The following is a 20,775-nucleotide window of genomic DNA, read 5'->3' on the forward strand; positions in this document are numbered from 1 at the left end:
ATCCTTTCACCATTTCCCTCCACTCCCAATCCCTGTGAGGTGTGGCCCATTAGAGGACTGTTAAGGAACAAAGCTTAGAAATGGCAGTCTGTGGACCCCAGTGGGAAGGAAGCACATGCCCTTAGATGTTGGCAATTTGGGCAAAGTCCTGGACACTTTGCCCTAGTTGCAGTTCTGTTTCTTGATGCTGAGTCCAAACTTGTCAGGTACCCAGGCATGACTTCCAGAACAAGAAAAGACTAGACTTAGGGGAACAGGTCTAGAAAGACTTATTCCTAAAGCTGGATTTTGAACCTATCCATGTACTTGTATTTCTTGACTTGTAAATAGGCTTTCTTTATGTAATCAATTGGCCCCTAAGAATGAGGACTGATTAATTAGACTTCAGCTTGGAGGACAAAATGTATGGCCTAAAGCAGGGTCCATCAACTTATGTTTTCAAATATTTTTGTAATGGGATTTTAATACCATTGATTTCCTTTGTAATCCTATGCATTTAAAAACATTAGTATGAGAAAGGGTCTATAAACTTCCCCAGACTACCAAAGGAGACCATGGCTTAAAGGTTAAGGACTCCTGACTTCTAAGTCTTAGATTCTATAATTCTAGGTAACAGAAGCAGATCACTGGATTCCTTCTCTTTCTAAGGGGATCCCTAGGGCCCTATTCCTTGTGCTTCCTGAGTATGAAGTGAAGAAGAGAAGGCTTGGGTGAGACTCTAGCCCAGAGGTGAGGAGATTGTGTTGTTGAGGCTGCATACAGCCTTCTAGGTCCTTGGGTGCGGCCCTTTGACTGAACCCAAGTTTTACAGAACAAATCCTTTCATTAAGGGGATTTATTCTGTGAAGTTTGGACTCAAAGGGCTGTACTTGAGGTCTTGAGGCCACAGATTCTCCACCCTTGTTCTAGCTTATGTAGTTAGTCACTTTAGAGATCTACTCCAATATCTTCTGGCCTTTCCCTGAGGCCAACAAGGGCAGGAAGGGAAAAGTAGAAAAAGAAGCGAGTACCTGTAGGTTTCCCCAGAAATGGAGGTCAGAAGTCCAGCATGGGAATCAAGAAAGGGGCCATCATAAGTCCAACTCCAGTTAAGCAGTTTAGGATAAGCCTCAATATTGACCTTCAAGTCCAAATTCTCCCCAACAGCCCTTGCTAGTTGGAGGCTTTGCTCAGAGGACAAGTTCATGTACCCCTTCTCTGAAAGAGGGAACATTTCAAGGAATAGCATTGATGAAGAGATCTTTTAATTCATGCATTCAGCTGATAGTCATGTATTCCATTCATTCATCTATTTTAACAAACATTTATTAAATGCTTACTGCACGTGAAAGATTGGATGGGGGTCCAGGTGGGACACTAAGATAAATAAGACATGGTTCCTACCTTCATGAACCTCATACTATAACATTTATTAAATTCCTGCTACCTTCAAGGTAATTAGGCAAGCCTTGTCTCTTCTTGGCAATACTCTTTCCCACCCCTTAAATCTTGTCTCTTGCTTGCTTTCCTTCCATTATCCTTTTCTAATTTTTTTAAAATTTTATACAAATACTGAAGCTTAAATAAATAATAAGAAAAGAAAAAGAAACATATTATAAACTTAAATATAAAATAAATATATTTATTATTATATATTATATATGTGTATATATATATATACATACACACATATACATATATAAATATATGTAAAATAGACATGTCATGTGCACAGCAGAACAAAGGAGAGGATTCTGAATCCTTCCGTTATCCTTGAGCCCAGCCTTGATCTGGTACCAGTCAGCACAGGTTGCCTATTTGCCTTAAACTGTCTCTTTCACCATTTCATCCTCTAGTCAAAAACCTTCCATGGCTCTTCACTAACCAACCCTCAGTCTGGCATTCATGGACTCCCATGATCTGGTCTTAGCCTACCTTATCTCTTCCTACTCCTCTACACAGAAATAAGCCCTTTTCTAGTCTGTGATTGGAAGAGGCCTTTGCTCATGTTAATGCCTCATTTCTTTCACTGACACCTCTCCAAATTCTTGGAGGCCCAGGTCAGGGCCTACTACCATGGTGAGGCCTTGCTGAGCACTCCAGCCCACAGACACAGCTCCCTTCTCTGACTTTTCCTAAGTACCACTCATTTGGTAACTGACTTGCTCCATTGTTATTAAACAATATTCACTGTGTGAGTCTTGTCTTCCACCTAAAGTTTTTCTTTTAAATCAATTTTTACTGATGTCCTTTGTTTTTATATAGTCATAGTTTCCCGTAGTATAAATTTTCTTTCCATTTTCCATCAGTGCCTCTGCTTGCTTTCCACTGCATAGAATATCATGCCTTCCCCAAGATAAACTGATCCCCTAAAATCTCATCACCATGCAGACTAACTCAGTTTCTGATACTCAACACCTTTTCAACTCCCTCAGTTGCTATGAATCCCTATGACTGGAGGAGAGAGCTGATTTAATCTAAAAGAGAGCCACATTACAAAGGCAATAGAGCTCCCATTTCAAAATGTAGCTCGTTGAAATCTCCTCCCAAGTCTTGCTTTACAGAGGGCTCAGAATTTTTCAGGTCACTCTCCATTTTCCACCAACAGCTCTGCTTGGTTTTTTATTCCATGGAGTCTCATGGAAACTTTGCAACAGGTACCCCCAAAACCTCTACTCTTTTCAGCTTCTTTTTGAATATTAACTTCCCCCATTGGATTGTAAGCTCCTTGAAAAGAGAGACTATCTTTCTTTTTTCCTATCTGTATCCCCAGAGCTTAGTTCAGTACCTGGCACACTTACTAAATGTTTATTGAATTAAACTATCCCTCTGTTCTCCCTGGGAGCCATCTCATATAACAAATAGTATTTCTTTAAAAAGAGAAAGAAGAAGAGGAAAAAATCAGTATAATTGATCAGAACAGTGAAAAAGTCTGAAAACGTGTGCAGTTTGCACCAGCTGTGGACTTCCCACCTTTGTGAAGGAGTGAGTTGGCCTCCCTATGGTAATTTGAAGGCTCGCAAGTATAAAGTAATTCTCAGTGCTTTTTAATTATATTGATTTGAACTGAATAAAATCTAATGGTTTCCTCTGCTCCCCTGTCTTACCACGCTCCTACCTGTCCCCTCCTCTATTCCTTCTGGTATCACCGTTTCCCTCTCCTGGTTCCTCCTGATGCCTTTCCTCATGAGCATCCTTAGTATTTTCCAAAATGCATGGTTTCTTTTCTCCCAGGGCTCCCCAGTGAATGGCACAGCATCCCAAGGCCCCACACCATCACACAGTTGAACACTATGTTCAGATTTCCTTACCTACAACCTTCAGAACTGCGAAAGAAATGCTGGAGCCCAAGTGGTTGAAAGCCTCACAGAAATAGGTGCCACCATCCTCTGGGCGCACAGCTGTGATGGTGAAGTTGATGGAACTTTGATAATCGTCATTGATAAACTCATGCTTGTATTTTCCCAGGGAAGTGTTCTGCAGGTAGAATGAAAAGCTGATGAGAACCCCAGCCATTGGTGGGCCCCTAAAAGCACATCCAGAGGGATGAACATCCAGATTTGTTGAATTTATAAAGTTAGGAAAACTGGTAACTCACTTTCCGCAGTGTTCAGGTTCTTGATTCAACTGTTTGATTCAACATGCTACATTCTGAATAGAGATCTTTACTCTCCTTAGAACTTGACTCTCTTCAGATTAAATTAGTTCATTTATTATCACTACTCATTAGAGTAGACAGAGGACCCACTCCGGACTCAGAAAGATCCAGGATCAAGACTGACCTCTTGACACAGACTTGACCGTGTGATCTGGGGCATGTTGCTAAATTTGAAGTGTCCTGGGCAAGGAGTCACTCATCTATATCCTTACCAGGTTTCCTCATGTAGTGAAATAGCAGATCAATGCTATGTCCTCCCTCACCAAGAATTAATTATATTATTAACTCAAATTCACATAGTGTTTAAGGTTTACAAAAACCTTGACATGAGTAGCTCCAGTTTTGTTATCTTTTGTTTTACAGATGAAGAAATTGAGAATTTGAAGAGGAAACCAAGCAACTGACATGCCTGTCTCTGAGATTGCAGTATAAATGTATTTTTAATACGTCCAGACAGTGAGTCAGGTTTTCAGGGGTTCGAGTTTCCCTTTTCCTCTATGTTCCATCAGTCATTTTTTAGTCACATATGACTCTTTCTGATGCCTTTTGGGATTTTCTTGGCAGAGATACCAGAGTAGTTTGCCATATCCTTGTCCAGTTCATTTTACAGATGAAGAAACTGAGGCAAACGGTTAAGTGACTTGTCTAGAGTCACATAGCTGCTAAATGTCTGAGGTCAGATTTGAACTCAGGAAAATAGATCTTTCCTTACTTCAGGCCTAGCACTCCATCCATTAGCTGCCCTAAGTTCTTATCCTCCACACATAATTCTCTGAAGATTGTGTGACAAATAATAGCTAATATTTAGATAATGCTTTAAGGTTTGCAAAGAGTTTTACAAACACTATCTCATTTTATCCTCATAAAAACTCTGGGAGGTTGGTGCTATTGTTTTTATAGCCAAGGAAACCTAGGTTTCCTAGATGGAGGAATTTGTCCAGGGTCACATATATCTAGTAGCTGAGGCTAGATGGGAACTCGGATCTTCTTGACTTCAGGTCCAGTGTTCTATCATTTAACTGCTTTTTTTTCTTGGAAAAAAGAAGAGAGGAAAGAACACAAACCTAGGAATCAGGGGATACTTTATCAGTAACCTTTGACATTCTATATTTCTACATTAAGGTCTATATTCTATATTCTATATTAAGGTCTCTAACCTCTGTTCTAAGGTCTCTTCTAGCCCTTTATATTATTTCCAAGAGAGAATAACTTAAATAAAAATCCCCAGATAGATGAGGCACATTTGAGGGTGATGAAACTTGAATGGTAACCAGAATTTGGGGGATGTCCCTCTCTTAGAGATGGTTAAATACTAAGTACTTCCATAATCTCAGGCCATGGGGTTGGATGAATCCATGGTCTGACCCCAGGGAATTTTATACCTTTAACAGACCTTCATTCATTAAAAGTTTCTCAAGGACCTACTGTGTATGAAGTTACTACTAAGTACCTACTTGTGCACTGTTAGGTAATAAGAAAGATGGAAAGTTTTATACATCCTACAATTTTTGTCTCTATAGAGCCCATAGTCTAGTAGGCATGATAAGACAAAAAAAAAAAATCAACAAATAACTATGAAACCTGTTATATAGAAAATATACACAGTTGGTTGTATCTAACCATTTGGCACTCTGTCCAAAACTATCCCTCAGGATATGTGGTACTCACCTCCTTCTCCTGGTGTTTGAGGACAATATCAAATCTTACATCTGGATTGGTTGCTGTGCAGATAATCTGGGCAGGTTCCCCTTGTATTCGAACCAGCTCAGAAGGTTCTAGCCACAACTTTGGAGGCCCTAAGAGGACTGAACCCAGTAGAAGAGTTAAGATTTTGGGATAAAGCAGAAAGCAATCTTAGCATTACCACCATCATTTTACAGATGAGGAAACTGAGGTCCAAGGAGGGCAATGAAGTCACATAAGTTCAAGGTCACATAACAAGTAAATGACTGAACTGAAATTCAAACCTGGGTCTTCCGATTTCAGCTACAGTGTTCAGTGTTCTAAGTATTCACTGTGTTGTGTAGTGCTAAAGAAAGACTTCAGAATCAGAGGGGAGGAACTGGCCTGGAGTGCCATTAGCACATGTACCAGAATGTGACCCAAACATTGGTACTACCTGAACCAGTCCCAGGAGGTAAAGTCATAGAGCTGAGGAGAATAACAATATCTAGAATGTATATACACATACATGCATACATACATATACATACGTATGTATAGATTTTGTAATACGTAATAGATTTTGTCTGTAACAGATGACTGGGCAGGATCACACACAATTAGCTGGATACAAACTGAGGTTTTCCTGACTCCAGACGTAGTATTCTATTATCCAACGTACCCACCCCTGAGCTACTTCTGGATTCTTCCTCAGATAAGATTCCATAGGACAAGGTCCTCCCTGGGACCCTTTGGCATATTCTCCATTCCCCCAAGAGTCACCAGTTTCCAATTAGCATCACCAATCACCCCTCACCCTGCCACCTTTGTTTAAGGATTATCTCCCCTGAGTCTTCCCTTCCTCAAGTTACCTTTTTCCACAATCAGCCGGATCTTTGAGGAGGATCTGGTCTTCCCATCAACCACAGCCTTACAGAAGTAATAGTCTCTGTGTATGAACTGGACCTTGCGGATGGTGAAGCCCTTCCAAGGGTCAAAGGTGATGTTGGTCTTGAAAGGCTTATTACTATATTTTCTCTCCAGAGCTACTGAAGGCACTGCTGTGGGATCTGTGATCCTACAGGGCAATAGCACATCACTGCCCTCGAAGGCAGTGACTGTACTGACGGGGACACTCCAAAGATTTTCTGGATCTGTCCAGAGGAAGAACCAGGTCAATGAATAAGGTAGAGGGGCAGAAAAGATGAAGATTAAATGCATCAGGAAAATAACCATGAAAGCCAAGTGTTAATGCAGAGGTGGACTACGGGGCTGCTCATATGGTTCAAAAAGGCCTTGAGCTGCTGGTTCCCTTCAGATGTCACAAAGCATTTTATTTCACAGTGTTGGGCACTCAGAAGGTAACAGTGTATGTTAGCTCTCTCTGGGCTCATATCATTTGTGGGTGTGGATACGGGTGGGGGAGTGGTGGTCCAACCTGGGACTTTATCAGCCTAGGAATTGTGGGGGTGGAAATGCCCTCTGTGGGTACAGATGCTCATGACCACAAAGGCATACTTGTAACACGTTCAGGTTGCTTTTCATTCTATCCTATGATCTTAACTTCTCTGCTGCCTTCGCTCCTCTTAGGGCCTCCAAAGATGTGTGGCCAGAATCTCCTGAGCTGGTTCAGATTTGAGAGATTGCCCAGATGGTCTGCATAGCTGTTGGCCCCTACTCTGCAATTCATAGTCTCAAGAGAGCTGCCTGGGGGACACAGAGAGGTTAACTCACATGCTCACAGCTACATAGCTGGAGTGTGTCAGACGTAGGACCAGAAGACAGGTCTTCTGAACTTAAAGGATGTTCCTCTATATGTTATCCCACACTGCTTCTCCCCATTAAATCTTAAGCTGATCCAATTCAAGGACTGTGTTTTAGTCAAACGTTCTCTCTGCCCGTGCCTGGCTTAGTGCTCAGGTGATTAATATATGTTTATTGCAATGTAATTCTTGCTGAAGTCATGATTTCTCCCACCCATCCAAGCATCCCTTTCTCTCCCAACTAGCCTGGGATTCCTAATTATGTTTTGTTCAACTTCGTATTCCTAAGGCTACATTTTTCTCTCTATCTATAACATCTATTGTTTGTTTTCTGTTAGCCCACCCTGGCCCAAGTGCTGCTCAGAGACTGCAGAGTGGGTGATAAGAAGTGGTCAGCTGATGTGACCACCGGCTTTAGACCAGCAGTCAAGTCTACCCTGGAGGATAATGGCACTTGGTAATTTCTTCTTAGGTCACATCTCTTTCCACCATAGGTAACTGAGGCACCATGAAAATTTTGACCAGTGGGTTGAACTTTTTAATCCCACAGAACTTTGGGGTCTCAGAGAAGAAAAGAGATTCTTGTCCCAATCTTGATGGGACAGAGAGCCCTTGATGACAATCAAGAGTCATGAGAGTGGTGGGTTAGAGAAGAGATTTGGGGATAATAGAAAACAGTCAGGATTTGGGGGTTGGAAGAGAGTAAAGGGATGAGGTAGAGACCTAACCCTCCTGAACAAAAATGAATCCATTAGTTCAAGGTCAACTCCAGGCATCCCTTTTGCCAGACCCATGCCCACCCCTGAGTAATGCCAACCCCTTTAGTAGCTCTCTGGTAGAACCCAATTCTGGGAAAAACCCAAGGGAGGAGCTGAGGTTAAGGATGTTGGGCTCTTGAGCCCCATACCTTTCACATAGAGGTGCAGGGAGGCAGCAGAGTTATCTCCATCCAGGTTTCCTGTTCGTTTCTCCAAACATTTGTAGGTGCCTGTATGACTAATTGTAGTGTTGATGATACTAAGGTTGTTGGTGTTGCCCAGGGGTTGCAGAATACAGTCAGTGGTGTTGCAGTTCACATCACTGACCCAATCCACACTGGTGTTGCCCGCACAATGAAGTGTTACAGTTGATCCTTGTTCCACCACCAAATATGAACTTCTAGGTTCAATTATGGGAACTGCCTGACCTGGAGGTAAGAAGAGAAGCTGTTAGGCTTTAAGACAGGGGAAGACACCCCCAAAGTGTTGGGGATGTCTGATCCCCTTGAAAAAGAAGCATTTTGAACTGTTAGAGATGGTACTTCTCTAAGAAAATTATCATGTTTTATTTTGTATTATTATTATCTATCTGCCTTATAGAATTATGCAATCTTTAGAACTGAAAGGGACCTTAGAGATCATTTAGCATAACAGCTTATTTTATAGAAAAAGGAAACTGAGACCAGAGCAAAGGAGGAACTTTCTCAAGCTAAAAGGGTGCAAAGCAAGGGATTAAATCCAGACCTTCTGATTAAACAACTCTATGTATCTGGCAGATCCTCCAGTCCTATGGTCCATGAGCTCCATGGAGGTGGGGACCATGACTTAGCTAAGACCGTGTCTCTGTGTTTTCAATACATTGCTTTCTCCTGCATACCTGACCACTCCTTAGTTGTTGTTGGTTGTTTCTGCAGGCTCATTATTCATATCACTCCCCCAACGGTGAGTGCATCCCAAAGCTCTATCCTCTTCTCTACACTCTCTCTATTCCCATAGGTTTAATTATCTCTCTGCAAAAGACTCATAAATCTGTATATTCAGCACCAGACTATCTTCTGAACTCTATCAGCAACTAACAATTGGATACTTCAACAGAACGCCTCAGAGACATCTCAAACTCCACATGTCCATGACAGAACTCTTTATCTTCCCCTCCTGACCCCCTGTCAATTGAACTTTCTTATTTTTTTGAGGGCACCACTATTCTTCCTTTCTCTAATGTTCATAACCCCAGTATTATCCTAGACTCCTCACTCTCCTTTACCCACCCACCCCCACATCCTCTCTATATCCAATTAGTTGGAAAACTGTGCTATTTGTGTCACCACACCATTTCTTGCATCTAAGCCCTTCTCTCCACTCACACAGTCAGTCCTCAAGTTCAGACCCTCATCAGTAGCCCTGGACTATTGTAATGCCCTCCTAATCATTCTTGCTTTAAGTCTCTCCCCATTCCAAACCATCCTCCACACTTTTTTCAAAGTGATTTTCCATCCTTCTTCAAAGTGATTTTCTTTCAAAAGTTTTTTTTTTAATGTTTTGAATTTAAACACCCCAAAATAGCATTTCCATATATACATCAGAATGCAAAAGAGGATTATATAAGAAATAGTAAATTTCCATTTCATACCACTTGCCTATTTTTAAAAAAGTGTGTAATTAACCAAATATGTTATTTCAAAACTTTCAAAGCTGTTCTGCTTCTCTGTGCTTCCTTTTGACGTCCTTCAGTTCTCTTACATGCATTTTAAAAAGATGTTTCAATGACCTTTTTTTCTTGGCATTACTATTGTTGACCTTACTTTTCTCTCCCATTAAAAAAAATTAAAAAGAAAAAATAGAAAAGGAAAAAAAGTCCCTTGTAACAATTAAGCACAATCAAGCAAAATGAATCCACACAATGGCCTTGTTCAAAATGCATGTCTTTTTCTACATCATGAGTTCATCATCTCTCTGTCAGAAAAGTAATAACATGTTTCACTATCAGTCCTCTGGATTGGTCATGATTGGCCCTGACCATTAACCCTGGTTGGTCACTGGATTGATCAGAATTTTCATGTCTTTCAAAGTTGTTTTTTGCTTAAAATATTGTTGTCCTCGTGTGAACTCCTCCTAGTTCTGCTCACCTCACTCTGTATCAATTTATACTACCCAAGATTCATCGAAATAATCTGCTTCATCGTTTCTTATAGCACAGTAATCCTCCATTCATATAACATAATTTTCCAAGCATTTTCCCTCAGTTGATAGTCACTCCCTTGAATTCTAGTTCTTTTATTTTCCTCTTTTTCTTTTTTAATCTCTTCTTCAAGATCAATAAGTTTGTTTTACCTGAGACTACTCATCCTACCTGATATTTTCTGCCCCTTTGATCATTTTTCCCCAGTCCCACTTATTTCCCTGTTGAATTTGATATATTTCTGCACTAAATCGCCTGTGTATGTGCGTGTGTGTGAGATCAACCCTCCTTTGTCTATTTCAGATAAGTGTCAGGTTCATCATATGTCCATTCTCATTGCCCCTTCCTCCATGTTTGTATATTCTTCTTGCCAGCCACTGGTAATGACAGAGTACAAGCCCAAGCCAAGGTCTTTGTCTCTTGGCCCAGGAGAGTTTTGGTCCCATTTGTCTAGGGAACCCTGGAAAACCTTGCCTTGAAGGCTTCTTGGATTCTCCTTATTTGATCTAGCATTCTCTTGAGGTGCATATAGATACTCCTCACCCCTGATCCTATCAAAAATCCTATTTTCTGGGCTACTGGCCGCTCCCATCAAGATCCTCCCTCTGACCTCCCCTTTTAAGACCATCCCTGGAGCCCCAGACTACTTGGCGACACTTGAATTCTTCCCTCAGTCTTTCTGTATATAAGAGCCTTCTTGTCCCCATGAAGGCTCTCAGATTCAATCTAGCTCAGTTTATATCTGGCCCGCTTGTTAATATGAGCTCACGAATGGCTAGGCTTCTTAAGAGTCAACCCAATATAGCAAATCTTTGATAAACTTTGTTTTACTTTGGCTGAAAGAAGGCTTGGGTCAAATTCATTTGAGCAGGACACAGCCTGTTGGTATTTTAGGGTCCCCAGCACCTCGAACCCCAACCGTAATAAATCCCACCACCTTCTCTCTCCTTTCTATACTAGTGTATTCTTTTTACCCTCCCTTTTTGTTTCCTTCTTAAAACCCTTTGAACAAAATGAATCCACCTCTAGGGCCTCTGTTTTTCTAATTTAACTCCCTTAAGTACCCTTTGAAAACATGAAGAGCATTTGAAAACAGTTCAGAATCAAGGTTCTAAGGCATACATTTCTTCTCCCTCAGTTAGAATGTTAGCACTACATTATTCTTGATTTGTGTTTACATTTCAAAGTTCCTACTTAGCTTCTGTTTTTTTTATTAGAAATGTATGAAATTCCTCTAGTCTGTTAAAGATCTATTTATAATCAGGCTTCCAAGGTGTTATTCTTGGTGTCTTTTGAAATATGCAATATATTCCAAGATTTCTTCTCAATTGACTTCTTTCCTATAAGCTCTCTTCTTTCCAATCACGCAGCTACCATACCACCGCCACAGGCCTTCATATTTGGACACTCACAATAGCCTGCTGGCTTGTCTCAAGTCTCTCCCTATTCCAGTCTAGCAACTAAAGTGATTTTTTAAAAGCATAATTCTATGATTATTTAAATCTGATTCTATTTGTATAAAAATATTTTTGTTATGTATTAATTTATTATTATACAAATCATTTTTGTGTATTTGTTCATATAGTTCCTGGGTTTATTTTGGCAGGTGTACTCCCAAGAATTTTATACCATCTAGGGTTATTTTAAATGGAGTATCTCTTACTATCTCTTCTTAAAGAGTTTTGTTTGTGATATATAGGAACATATGTGTGATATATAGGAACATAAGTATATATACATATACATACACATACACACACATAAATATATATATATACGCACATACAGAGACATATATTATATATATGTATACACTAAATGTTAATTGTTCATGGGTAGGCAGGGCTAACATAATAAAGATGACAATTTAAGCTAAACTTATTTATATATTCAATGCCATCCCAATTAAATTACCAAAAATTATTTTACTGAGTTAGAAAAAATAATGACAAAATTCATTTGAAAGAATAAAAAGTCAAGAATATCAAAGGAACTAATGAAAAAAATGTAAAGGAAGGAGGTTTAGTAGTACCAGATCTTAGATCATATTATAAGGCAGTAATTATCAAAACTATCTTGTACTGGATAAGAAATAGAAAGGTAGGTCAGGAGAACAGAGTAAATATACAATTTACAACAGAAAATTACTATCATAACCTTGGATTTGACAAGCATAAAGACTTGAGTTTTGGGGATAGGAATTTATTATTGGGTAAAAATTGTGAGGAAGCTGGAACACAGTCCTGCAGAAACTGGGCATAGACCAGTATCTTATGCCATTTGCCAAAAAAGATTGAAATGGATACATGACTTAGATATAAAGAGAGATATTACAAGAAAATATTACCCATGAGACTTATGATAGGTGAACAATTTGTGAATAAGCAAAAGATAAGCGTGAGTTTTAAAAAGGATAATTTCTATTGAATCAAATTAAAAATATTTTGTACAAATAAAGCAAATATAGCCAAGATCAGAAGTGAAACAGAAAATGAGGAAGGAAGATTTATAGACAGTTTCTCAGATAAAGATTTCTTATCTCAAATATATAAAGAACATTGTCAAATCTATAAGAATATGACTCATTCCCCAATTGACAAATGGTCAAAGGATGGGAACAGGTCGTTTTCTGATAAAGCAATCAAAACAATTTATAGTGATATAAAAATATTCTAAATCATTATTGATTAGAGAAATGCACATTAAAATGACCTTGAGATACCATTTTACATCTATAAAATTGACTAAAATGATTGAAAGGAGAAGTGACAAATGTTGGAGGAGATGTGGAAAAATTGGGACATTAATTCACTGTTTGTTGAATTGTGAATTGATTCTACCATTTTAGAGAGCAATCTGGAATTATGCTCAGAGGGTTATTAAACTGCCTGTACCTTTGACTCAGCAATACCGCTACTAGTTCTGTTTTCTAAGATGATTAGGGAAAAGGAAAAGGATCTATATGTTCTAAAATATTTATAGCGGCTCTCTTTGTGGTATCAAAGAACTGAAAATTGAGGGGATGCCCATCTATTGGGGAATGGCTGAACAAGTTGTGGCATATGATAGTGATGGATCACTACTGTGCTACAAGAAATGATGAGCTCAGTGATCTTAGGAAAACATGGATAGGCTTGCATGAAATAATGAAGAGCAAAACTAGAGAATGTTGTATACAGTCATAGCGATGTGGTTTTAAGAACAACTTTGACCAAATCATTTAGACTATCATAAATACCCAAATTAACCACAAAGGACCTGTGAAGGAAGACACTATCCGCATCCAGAGAAAGAAATGATAAATAGAGGTATATAAAGAATGATTTTACATTAAAATGTGCGTGTTTACATACACATACATATTTCTGTCTAATGGTAGCCATCCTGAAGATAGGGGAGAGGGAGGAAGAAAAAAAGAAAAAAGTGACATTATAACTTTATTGTATATTTAAAAGGAAGAGCAAATTGTATATAATAGATTTGCAGTTTCAGGTACAATTATCTTTTGTTCACTTATTCTATTATGTTATGGAAATGCTTGTTTTATTTCTCAAGTTCAAAATAAAATAAATAGAATTTTAAAAAATAAAGTACAAATCTGACCATGTCACTCTTCTACTCCATAACCTTCTGTAGCTCCTTATCACTTCTAGGATCAAATATAAAATCCTATGTGACCTTTAAAGTTCTTTGCATCCTGGCCCCTTTCTACCTTTTCAATCTTTACACTTTCTTGTACTCTATGACCCAGCAATGTTGCCCTTCTTGCCCTTCTTCCCTCCCTGACATTCCATCTCCTGAGTAAGCATTTACACTGGCTGTGCTCCATGCCTGTAATGCTCCCCCTCCTCACCTTTGCCTCCTCTAGTTCCAACTTCCTTCAAGATTTAGCTCAAATCCCACTTTTTGCAAAGGAGCTTTCCTAGTCAGTCCCACCGCTCATATCTTCCCCTGTAGATTGCCTCCCTTTTCACATTATATATGTAAACTACGTATGTACATTTGTCCAGTTGTCTTCAGTCATGTCCCACTCTCCACGACTCTATTTGGGGTTTTCTTGGCAAAGATACTGGAGTGGTTTTCCATTTCCTTCTCCAGCTCATTTTACAGATGAGGAAACCGAGACAGACAGGGTTAAGTGACTTGCCCAGGGTCACACAGCTAGCAAGTGTCTGAGGCCAGATTGGAAGTCAGGAAGATGAGCCTTCCCAGCTCCAGGCCTGGTGCTCTATCCACTGTGTGACCTAGTTGCTATGCGAATGTGTTTAGTTGTTTTCATATTGTCTCCCTCCTTGAGGGGTAGGTATCTCTGCTTATCTTTATATCTTCAGTACTTAGCCCAGTGTCTGGCATATAGGAAACATTCAATAAATGCTTGTTGACTGACTGATGGAATGAATTTCTAGTAGCAGCTACCAGGTCTTGTGTACTCCTCACAGTGCTTTTTTTCCTGGATGCCTTTTTTTTTTCATTTACATGGGAGCTCTGGATTTTGGATGTAACATTTCCTAAGACTTTTCCTTTAGAGAGTTATTTCAAGGGGTAACTGGCAGATTCTTTCTTTACGTTGTTTTCTGGTTAGGATGTGACTGAACAACAAGAACAAATGGACACTTCATTAATTTCTTTTTAAAAAATGTTTAAATCACGGTTTCTAGGGAGTCCAGTAATTTTTTCCAGTGAATTTTTATTAATATCTTTTGGATTTTTGTCACCTAAGTTTTCCCCTAAAGAAATCCTTTCTCCCTTACATCAAGGGAGCAGTCCCTAACAATAAAGGATTTTTAAAAAAATAGAAAATGAAGAAAAAAAGTCAGTGAAATTGATCAATACATTAAAAAAAGTCTGATAATGTATGCAGTGCTGCACATTGTTTGACCACCTACTCCTCATCTCTGCAATGGATTTAAGGGAGATGTTTTCTCGTATCCTGAGGTGTGTTGGAGCTGGCTTACATTGACTATGAGATCTAATTGTTAAGATTTCAGTAAGAGCATTTACACTTTGCCAATTGATTACATTTACATTACATACAATTACATTTGCCAATTGATACACTTTGTAAATCAATTGGCAAAAACTATAAATCATTATTTTTCAATTATTAATCAATTATTATCTTATTGATTGTCTTACCTTAAGAAAGATATGGAAAAAATATTAATAATTCAGATCAAACTAAAGAAGTGTGTGGTGCTACATTTTTTCCTCAGAGAACTGATTGTTAAACATTTACCAGCACACCATCGCTCACATCTCTTCTTTGGGGTCAAATTTATTCTTTGTAATTTTACAACATTCATTTTTTATTCTTTTGTGGTGTTGTTCCTGGCAGCATGAGCTAAGGATAATCCAGGGGAGAGAGAGACAGAAAAGTAGAGAGTGTGAGAGGAAAAAGCAGTTAGGGTAAGGACCTTCTTTCTTTGTTTTCTTTTAAGGAACTTTTCTTGAAGGGAGAAAGGAGAACCTGAAACCTCTGGTTCTGCCCATTAGGGAGAAGGACTTTTCCTTGCTCCGAGTCAGCACTTTTTGAGGGGTTGTGCGGGAGGGGGATAAATGCTGCCTAAAATTAAAGGATGATGGGAGGAAGTGAGAGCTGAATCAGTGCCTTGGATAGGGCCCACAGAGTCTTCAAATGCTGCTCTAGGGCCGGAAGCACATGGCCTTCTTCTAGATCTCAGAGCCTGAGCTTCTACTCAGCCCGCTAGCACTTCCCACACAAACTCTTTCACTTCTGCTTTGAGCACGCCCCCTCCATGCAGCCCTGAGTCCACTCTTTGTGCTGCCCATGGCTCCCCCTCTGAGCTAGCACAGGCTGAGGCTGATGCCAGAGGGCCTAGTGAGAGCCCCCAAGGAGCTAAACCTGTCAGCAGGTGGGATGAGGCAGGAGGGACCCAGGCAAGGACCCAGAGTCTTTGTCCTACTGATGACCCAGACCAACCCAAATGGCAAAGTTGGGGCTGTCCTGGGGAAAAGAGATACTTCTGGGCCTCTTGGGAAAGAGCTTTGGCTAGGAGTTAGGCCACCCACCAACTAAGTCTTGCCACTAAGACATTTTGTGACTTGGGTAAATCACTTCCCCTCCTCTGGGAAAATCTTTAGAAATTTTATTTCCTGGCTTCCTTCAAGTCTCACCTAAAATTCTGTTTTCTTCAATAAGCCTTTCCTAGTCCCTTTTAATGCGAATGCCTTCCCTCTGAGATGACCTCCAGTTTATCCTACACCATATATATCTTGTTTGTATGTAGTTTTTTGCTTATTATCTCTCCCTGCCCACCCCCTACCACCCAACCTCCCTCCCCACCTCATAGATTACAAGTTCCTTGAGGTCGTGGGTTGTTTTCGCCTATTTTTTTTAATATCCTGAATACTTAGCACAGTTCCTGGCACCTAGTAAGCACTTACTACATTCTTGTGGACGACTTCTGATATATGACTAGCCCCTGGGTACTTCCTTTCTTCTAGAGTCATTTGGAGGAGAAGAAAGGAAGAACCACAGACCTCTTTGGGCTTCCATTACCTCTATTTCCCCTGTTTTCTTCTTTAAAATATAGAAACTGTCTGGGCTCGGCTGACTTCCTGTCATACTCACTGAAGTCTAGTCATGAACAGCTCAGAAAGAACACTCATACAGAATGAGATTGACGTGCTAGGTTTGTCATCCAAAACTTCATCTTCAATCTTTTGCCTTCCCTCCTACCCCTTCATCCTGGTATAGGGAAGGAAAGGTTGCCAAGTCCCTTGCTCTCTGCCATGGATTTGTGAAACCCTGGCCACCTCTCCAAATTCAATCTCTTTCCCTAACTCTTGCTCTCCCCATCATGCCAAACTTTATCCTTTCCCATTTCCTCAAACTGCCTGTTTCCTCCTTCCTGAATCTCTCCCCTATTCCCCAACTACTTATGTAGGAGCCATTAGACAGCCTTCAACCTGCTGCTTGATTCGTGGTCTGAGAGTAGAATTAAAAGAAGAATCTTGTCTTGTAGTGAAGAGAGTTTTCTTCTACTGAAGTTGTCTCTTTACCAGTCTTCTGGTTAAAAGACCTGAGTGCAAATCCTGGCTTCCATGCTTACTAGCTGTATCACCCTCAGTAAGTTGTATTACTTCTCTGAACCTCAGTTTCCTCATCTGTAAAATAGGGATAATAAAGTTTTTACTGCCTACCTGATGGGTTGTTGTGAGGGGAAAAATGAATTGTGAACCTTAAAGTTCCATAGGAGTATGAGGTCCTAATATTGACCAAAACTCCAGCATCTTTCTAGCCTCAGAACTGAGGAACTCAAATTTACGGTTAGGGAGAAAGAAGATCATTCCTCTAGGTACCAGTTAATCCCCATATTTATTCACTCCCTTACTAGAAGCAAAGCAGTTTAGAGCTAGAAGGAATCTTTGAGATTATCTGGTTTTGTAGAGGAAGTAGCTGGATGGAGCAATGGGTAGAGCACTAGGTCCAATAACAGTGAGCCTTGGTTTAAATTCCAGCTCGGATACTTAAAACCTGAGTGACTTTTGATATTGTAAAATGAGGATCCTTGGAATCATTGGACTCTCTGAAAATGTAGCTAAAAAAAACCCAAGAGCCTGGATCTCTAAGGATCTTTCCAACTCTAAATCCTATGATGCATTCCATGAATGTTCATTGACTGCCTAGTATCAGACACAGGGCTAGGCAAAATGCCTAGCTGCCTAGACTGTACTTGACTTAGAGTCAGGAAGATGTGTATTTAAATCCAACCTCAGATATTTACTGCTGTGTGGCTCTGGGCAAGTCACTTAACATCTCTGTGCCTCAATTTCCTCACCTGAAAAATGAGGAGTTGAACTCAAGGGTTTCTAAGGTTTTTTCCAGCTCTAAATTATTATCATGTGCCTAGTCCTGTGCAAAGTGCTGAAGATATAAATATAAAGAATGAAATTATCTCTATGTATGAGTACCCCACTTCCCTAGGGTCCCTGTGGAACAGAGCCCCGAGGGCTACAAAAAGCTCCCAGCATCTCTTTTAATTACCCTGTTCTCTCTTACGCACTGATCTCCCGCAAGAGACATGGATTTTGGAGCTAGCTCCTTCTCCCAGGCAAAACTTGTTTCCTTCCTTCTCCTCAGGTTCCCCACATACGTCCCATGTTCCTCTAGGGCCCGAGGAGACTACAGTTGTTCTGAAAATAGCCCTACCCATGGGCCCTCAGCCTTATGCAAGTCTCTTAGCAGAGAAGCCTCTTTTAGAAAGTATATGTCAGTCCACAAAGACAATGCTCAGGTCTCCATCTGCTCTCGAAGCCCCTCATTCATTCGAAGCCTTAGAATCCTTGACTTATTCAAGGCTGTGTTCTTTCCTCTCCCCTGCTGCCTCTTACCCAACTCTCTCTACCCAAGGCTCTCCCATTGTCCCATCTTCCCATTTCCCTCCAAATACCTTTCCCTTTGCTCCTTTACCTTTTCATAATCACATAGTCGGAACTGGAAGGTCCTTCGACATCACCTAATACCAGGGGTTCCTAATCTTGTTTATCTCAAAGCGGTGTAGAAAAGTTTATGGACCCCTTCTCACAATAATGGTTTTAAATATGTAAAATAAAATACATAGGATTATAAAGTAAACCAAAGGTTAGTGAAAACAAAGATGTAATTTTTTCTGATTCGAATTCTTAGACTCCCTGAAATCCATTCTCTGACTTAGTCCAAGCTCCTCATTTTACGGAGGGGGAAACTGAGATTCAGAGAAGAAAAATGACTTGCCCAAGGTCTCACAGTCAGTTAGTAGAAGAATTGAGGCTAGAACCCAGGTCATTCAATATGTACCACACCTCATTCTATCTCTGCTCTCCTCCCACAGATCCCACAGAGCCCCCACCCAAGGTGGTCTCTGCAGAGTATCTGCCATGTTCAAGGCTATCATAACTTGCTAAAGAAAAGGGTGCATGATCTGGGAATTCCATTTTGTAAACTAGATTTTTAGAGCCTCACCCCAGGAATAGGGAGCTAGAGTCTTCAGAGACCTCCCAGGATCCTGCCAAAGAGTTTTTGAGGCTCTATCTCCCTGCCTTGCCCTTACTTCCTGCGTCAGCTCTTCTGTAACTTACTGTGCCAGATGACCACTGCCATCAGGGGGATCAGGGTTCCAGGAGCCATGGCCTCTGGAGAGAAGAGAGTACTGGGTCCAGGGCTGAAGATGCTCGAAGCCACCTCCTGCCCAGGGTGGGCTGGTGGAGATGAAAACCGAAGATTTGTCTTGCCACACTATCAGTTTTTTGATACTGGCCTCCTCCTTTTCTGAGAAACTTCTCCTTTTTTGCACTGGGCTGTGTGACCACAGGGTTTGGAAATTGAGTCTAGAAGAAAAACAATCTTGGAAATACTACTCATGACCCCAGTGGGAAGTGGGCTGCCTCTAGGGTGGAGCCAGGCTTCTGTTCCTCTGCGTAGGATCTTGTTGCCCCTGGGTTAGGGGAAGGCTTAGACATGATAGATCCCTCTCCACCTCTACGAGCACTAGGAGTCTCATTGGAAAGATGGGAAGGGGATAGCCATTCAGACCATCCTAAGTGCCATCAGATCTGCAAGGGACAGAATTGTAGCAAACACCTTGAGGCCAACTCCAAGAGCCAAAGACACAAACTTAATTCCCTGGCATTGGATCTTCAGTAAGAAGTTAATCCAAATGATTGTCAAGGGGGAAAGGAACCAGAAACTGAGATTCAGAGAAAGAAAACAATTTGACCAAGGTTCCACAGCCAGTTAGTAAAAGAACTGGGACTAGAACCTGGATCTTCTGACATGCACCACCCCACACTGCCTTTTTCATTAGCTCTCCTCCTCTGGATCCCACAGAGCCCCCGCCCAGGCTGGTCTCTGCAGAGTATCTGCCAAGTCTATAGGTGTAATAGCTTGCTGGAGAAAAGGGTGCATAGCCTGGAAACTCCTCTTTGCAACCTAGATCGAAGGTAGTATCAGAGCTGGAAGAGATTAGAACACAGAATGTGAAATGTCAAAGTTGGGAAGGATTCTAGAAAGTAGAGCCCATCCCTGGCTCAGAAAACTGAGGCTCAGATTAGGAAAGTAACTTACTTAAGATCACTTAAGTTAGAAATATAGATTATAAAACTAGAGTCTAACAGTGTTGATTCTTAGTTCAGTGTTCTTTCCAGCCCAACCCTCGTCTCTCAGCCTCCTTGTCCTGGCAAACACATTGCCTCTGGTACATGATTTCTATAAAAGTGAAGAAAAAATTTATAGAATCACAGATTTAGAGCTAGAATGGGTATTACAGGCTGTGAAGTCCAATTCCCTCATTTTATAGATAAAGGTCATCCAGAGAGGCACAGACTATGACACATCCATGTCTTCTCATTCTGTAAAATTCTTGTCCATGATTTTCCATGGTTTCTTCCCAGACAATCTTGTCAATCTCTCAGAATCCAAACTGTTTCAGGAGAGTAGGGGTGGGGAGGGAAGAAGAAAGGGAACCTCACTAGAGAGGAAGAGACTGCCTGCCAAGCTCACAGTCTGACTAGGGAGATGCACAAAGGTTAGCACATAGGGACAGGGACTGGATCTGTGATTTCACTGGTTTATGGAACTTCCAGGGGAGGCAGCATCCTCTCCCAGTGCAAACCTCCTTGGGTGAGATTGGTCCCTCTTTCAGACTTTGAGGTGATATCTCCTCCTCTGGATCCCACAGAGCCCCTCTCCAGGCTGGTCCCAGCTAACTGATCCACTCTTCTATTTTCTTTGGTATATTCTAATCTGTATAACTTCTTTTTTTCTGTTTGTTATTT

The 20,775-nt window shown here is 40.6% G+C and overlaps 1 protein-coding gene across 1 annotated transcript in view; it reads right to left on the reverse strand.

Annotated features, from left to right (window-relative positions):
* The window catches only part of CSF1R (colony stimulating factor 1 receptor), a 44,100-nt gene extending 24,804 nt beyond the window's left edge, over positions 1–19,296 (reverse strand). The window contains exons 1-6 of the mRNA XM_072630699.1: positions 19,081–19,296; positions 7,970–8,248; positions 6,172–6,453; positions 5,306–5,442; positions 3,291–3,456; positions 1,011–1,197 (exon numbers count right to left, since the gene is read on the reverse strand). Coding sequence (XP_072486800.1) covers positions 1,011–1,197; positions 3,291–3,456; positions 5,306–5,442; positions 6,172–6,453; positions 7,970–8,248; positions 19,081–19,129 — 1,100 coding nt within the window. The 5' untranslated portion in view covers positions 19,130–19,296. The remainder of the gene's footprint in view (positions 1–1,010; positions 1,198–3,290; positions 3,457–5,305; positions 5,443–6,171; positions 6,454–7,969; positions 8,249–19,080) is intronic.
* Between the last annotated feature and the right edge of the window lie 1,479 nt (positions 19,297–20,775).

Source organism: Notamacropus eugenii, chromosome 1, assembly GCF_028372415.1.
Source record: "Notamacropus eugenii isolate mMacEug1 chromosome 1, mMacEug1.pri_v2, whole genome shotgun sequence".
NCBI lineage: Eukaryota > Metazoa > Chordata > Mammalia > Diprotodontia > Macropodidae > Notamacropus > Notamacropus eugenii.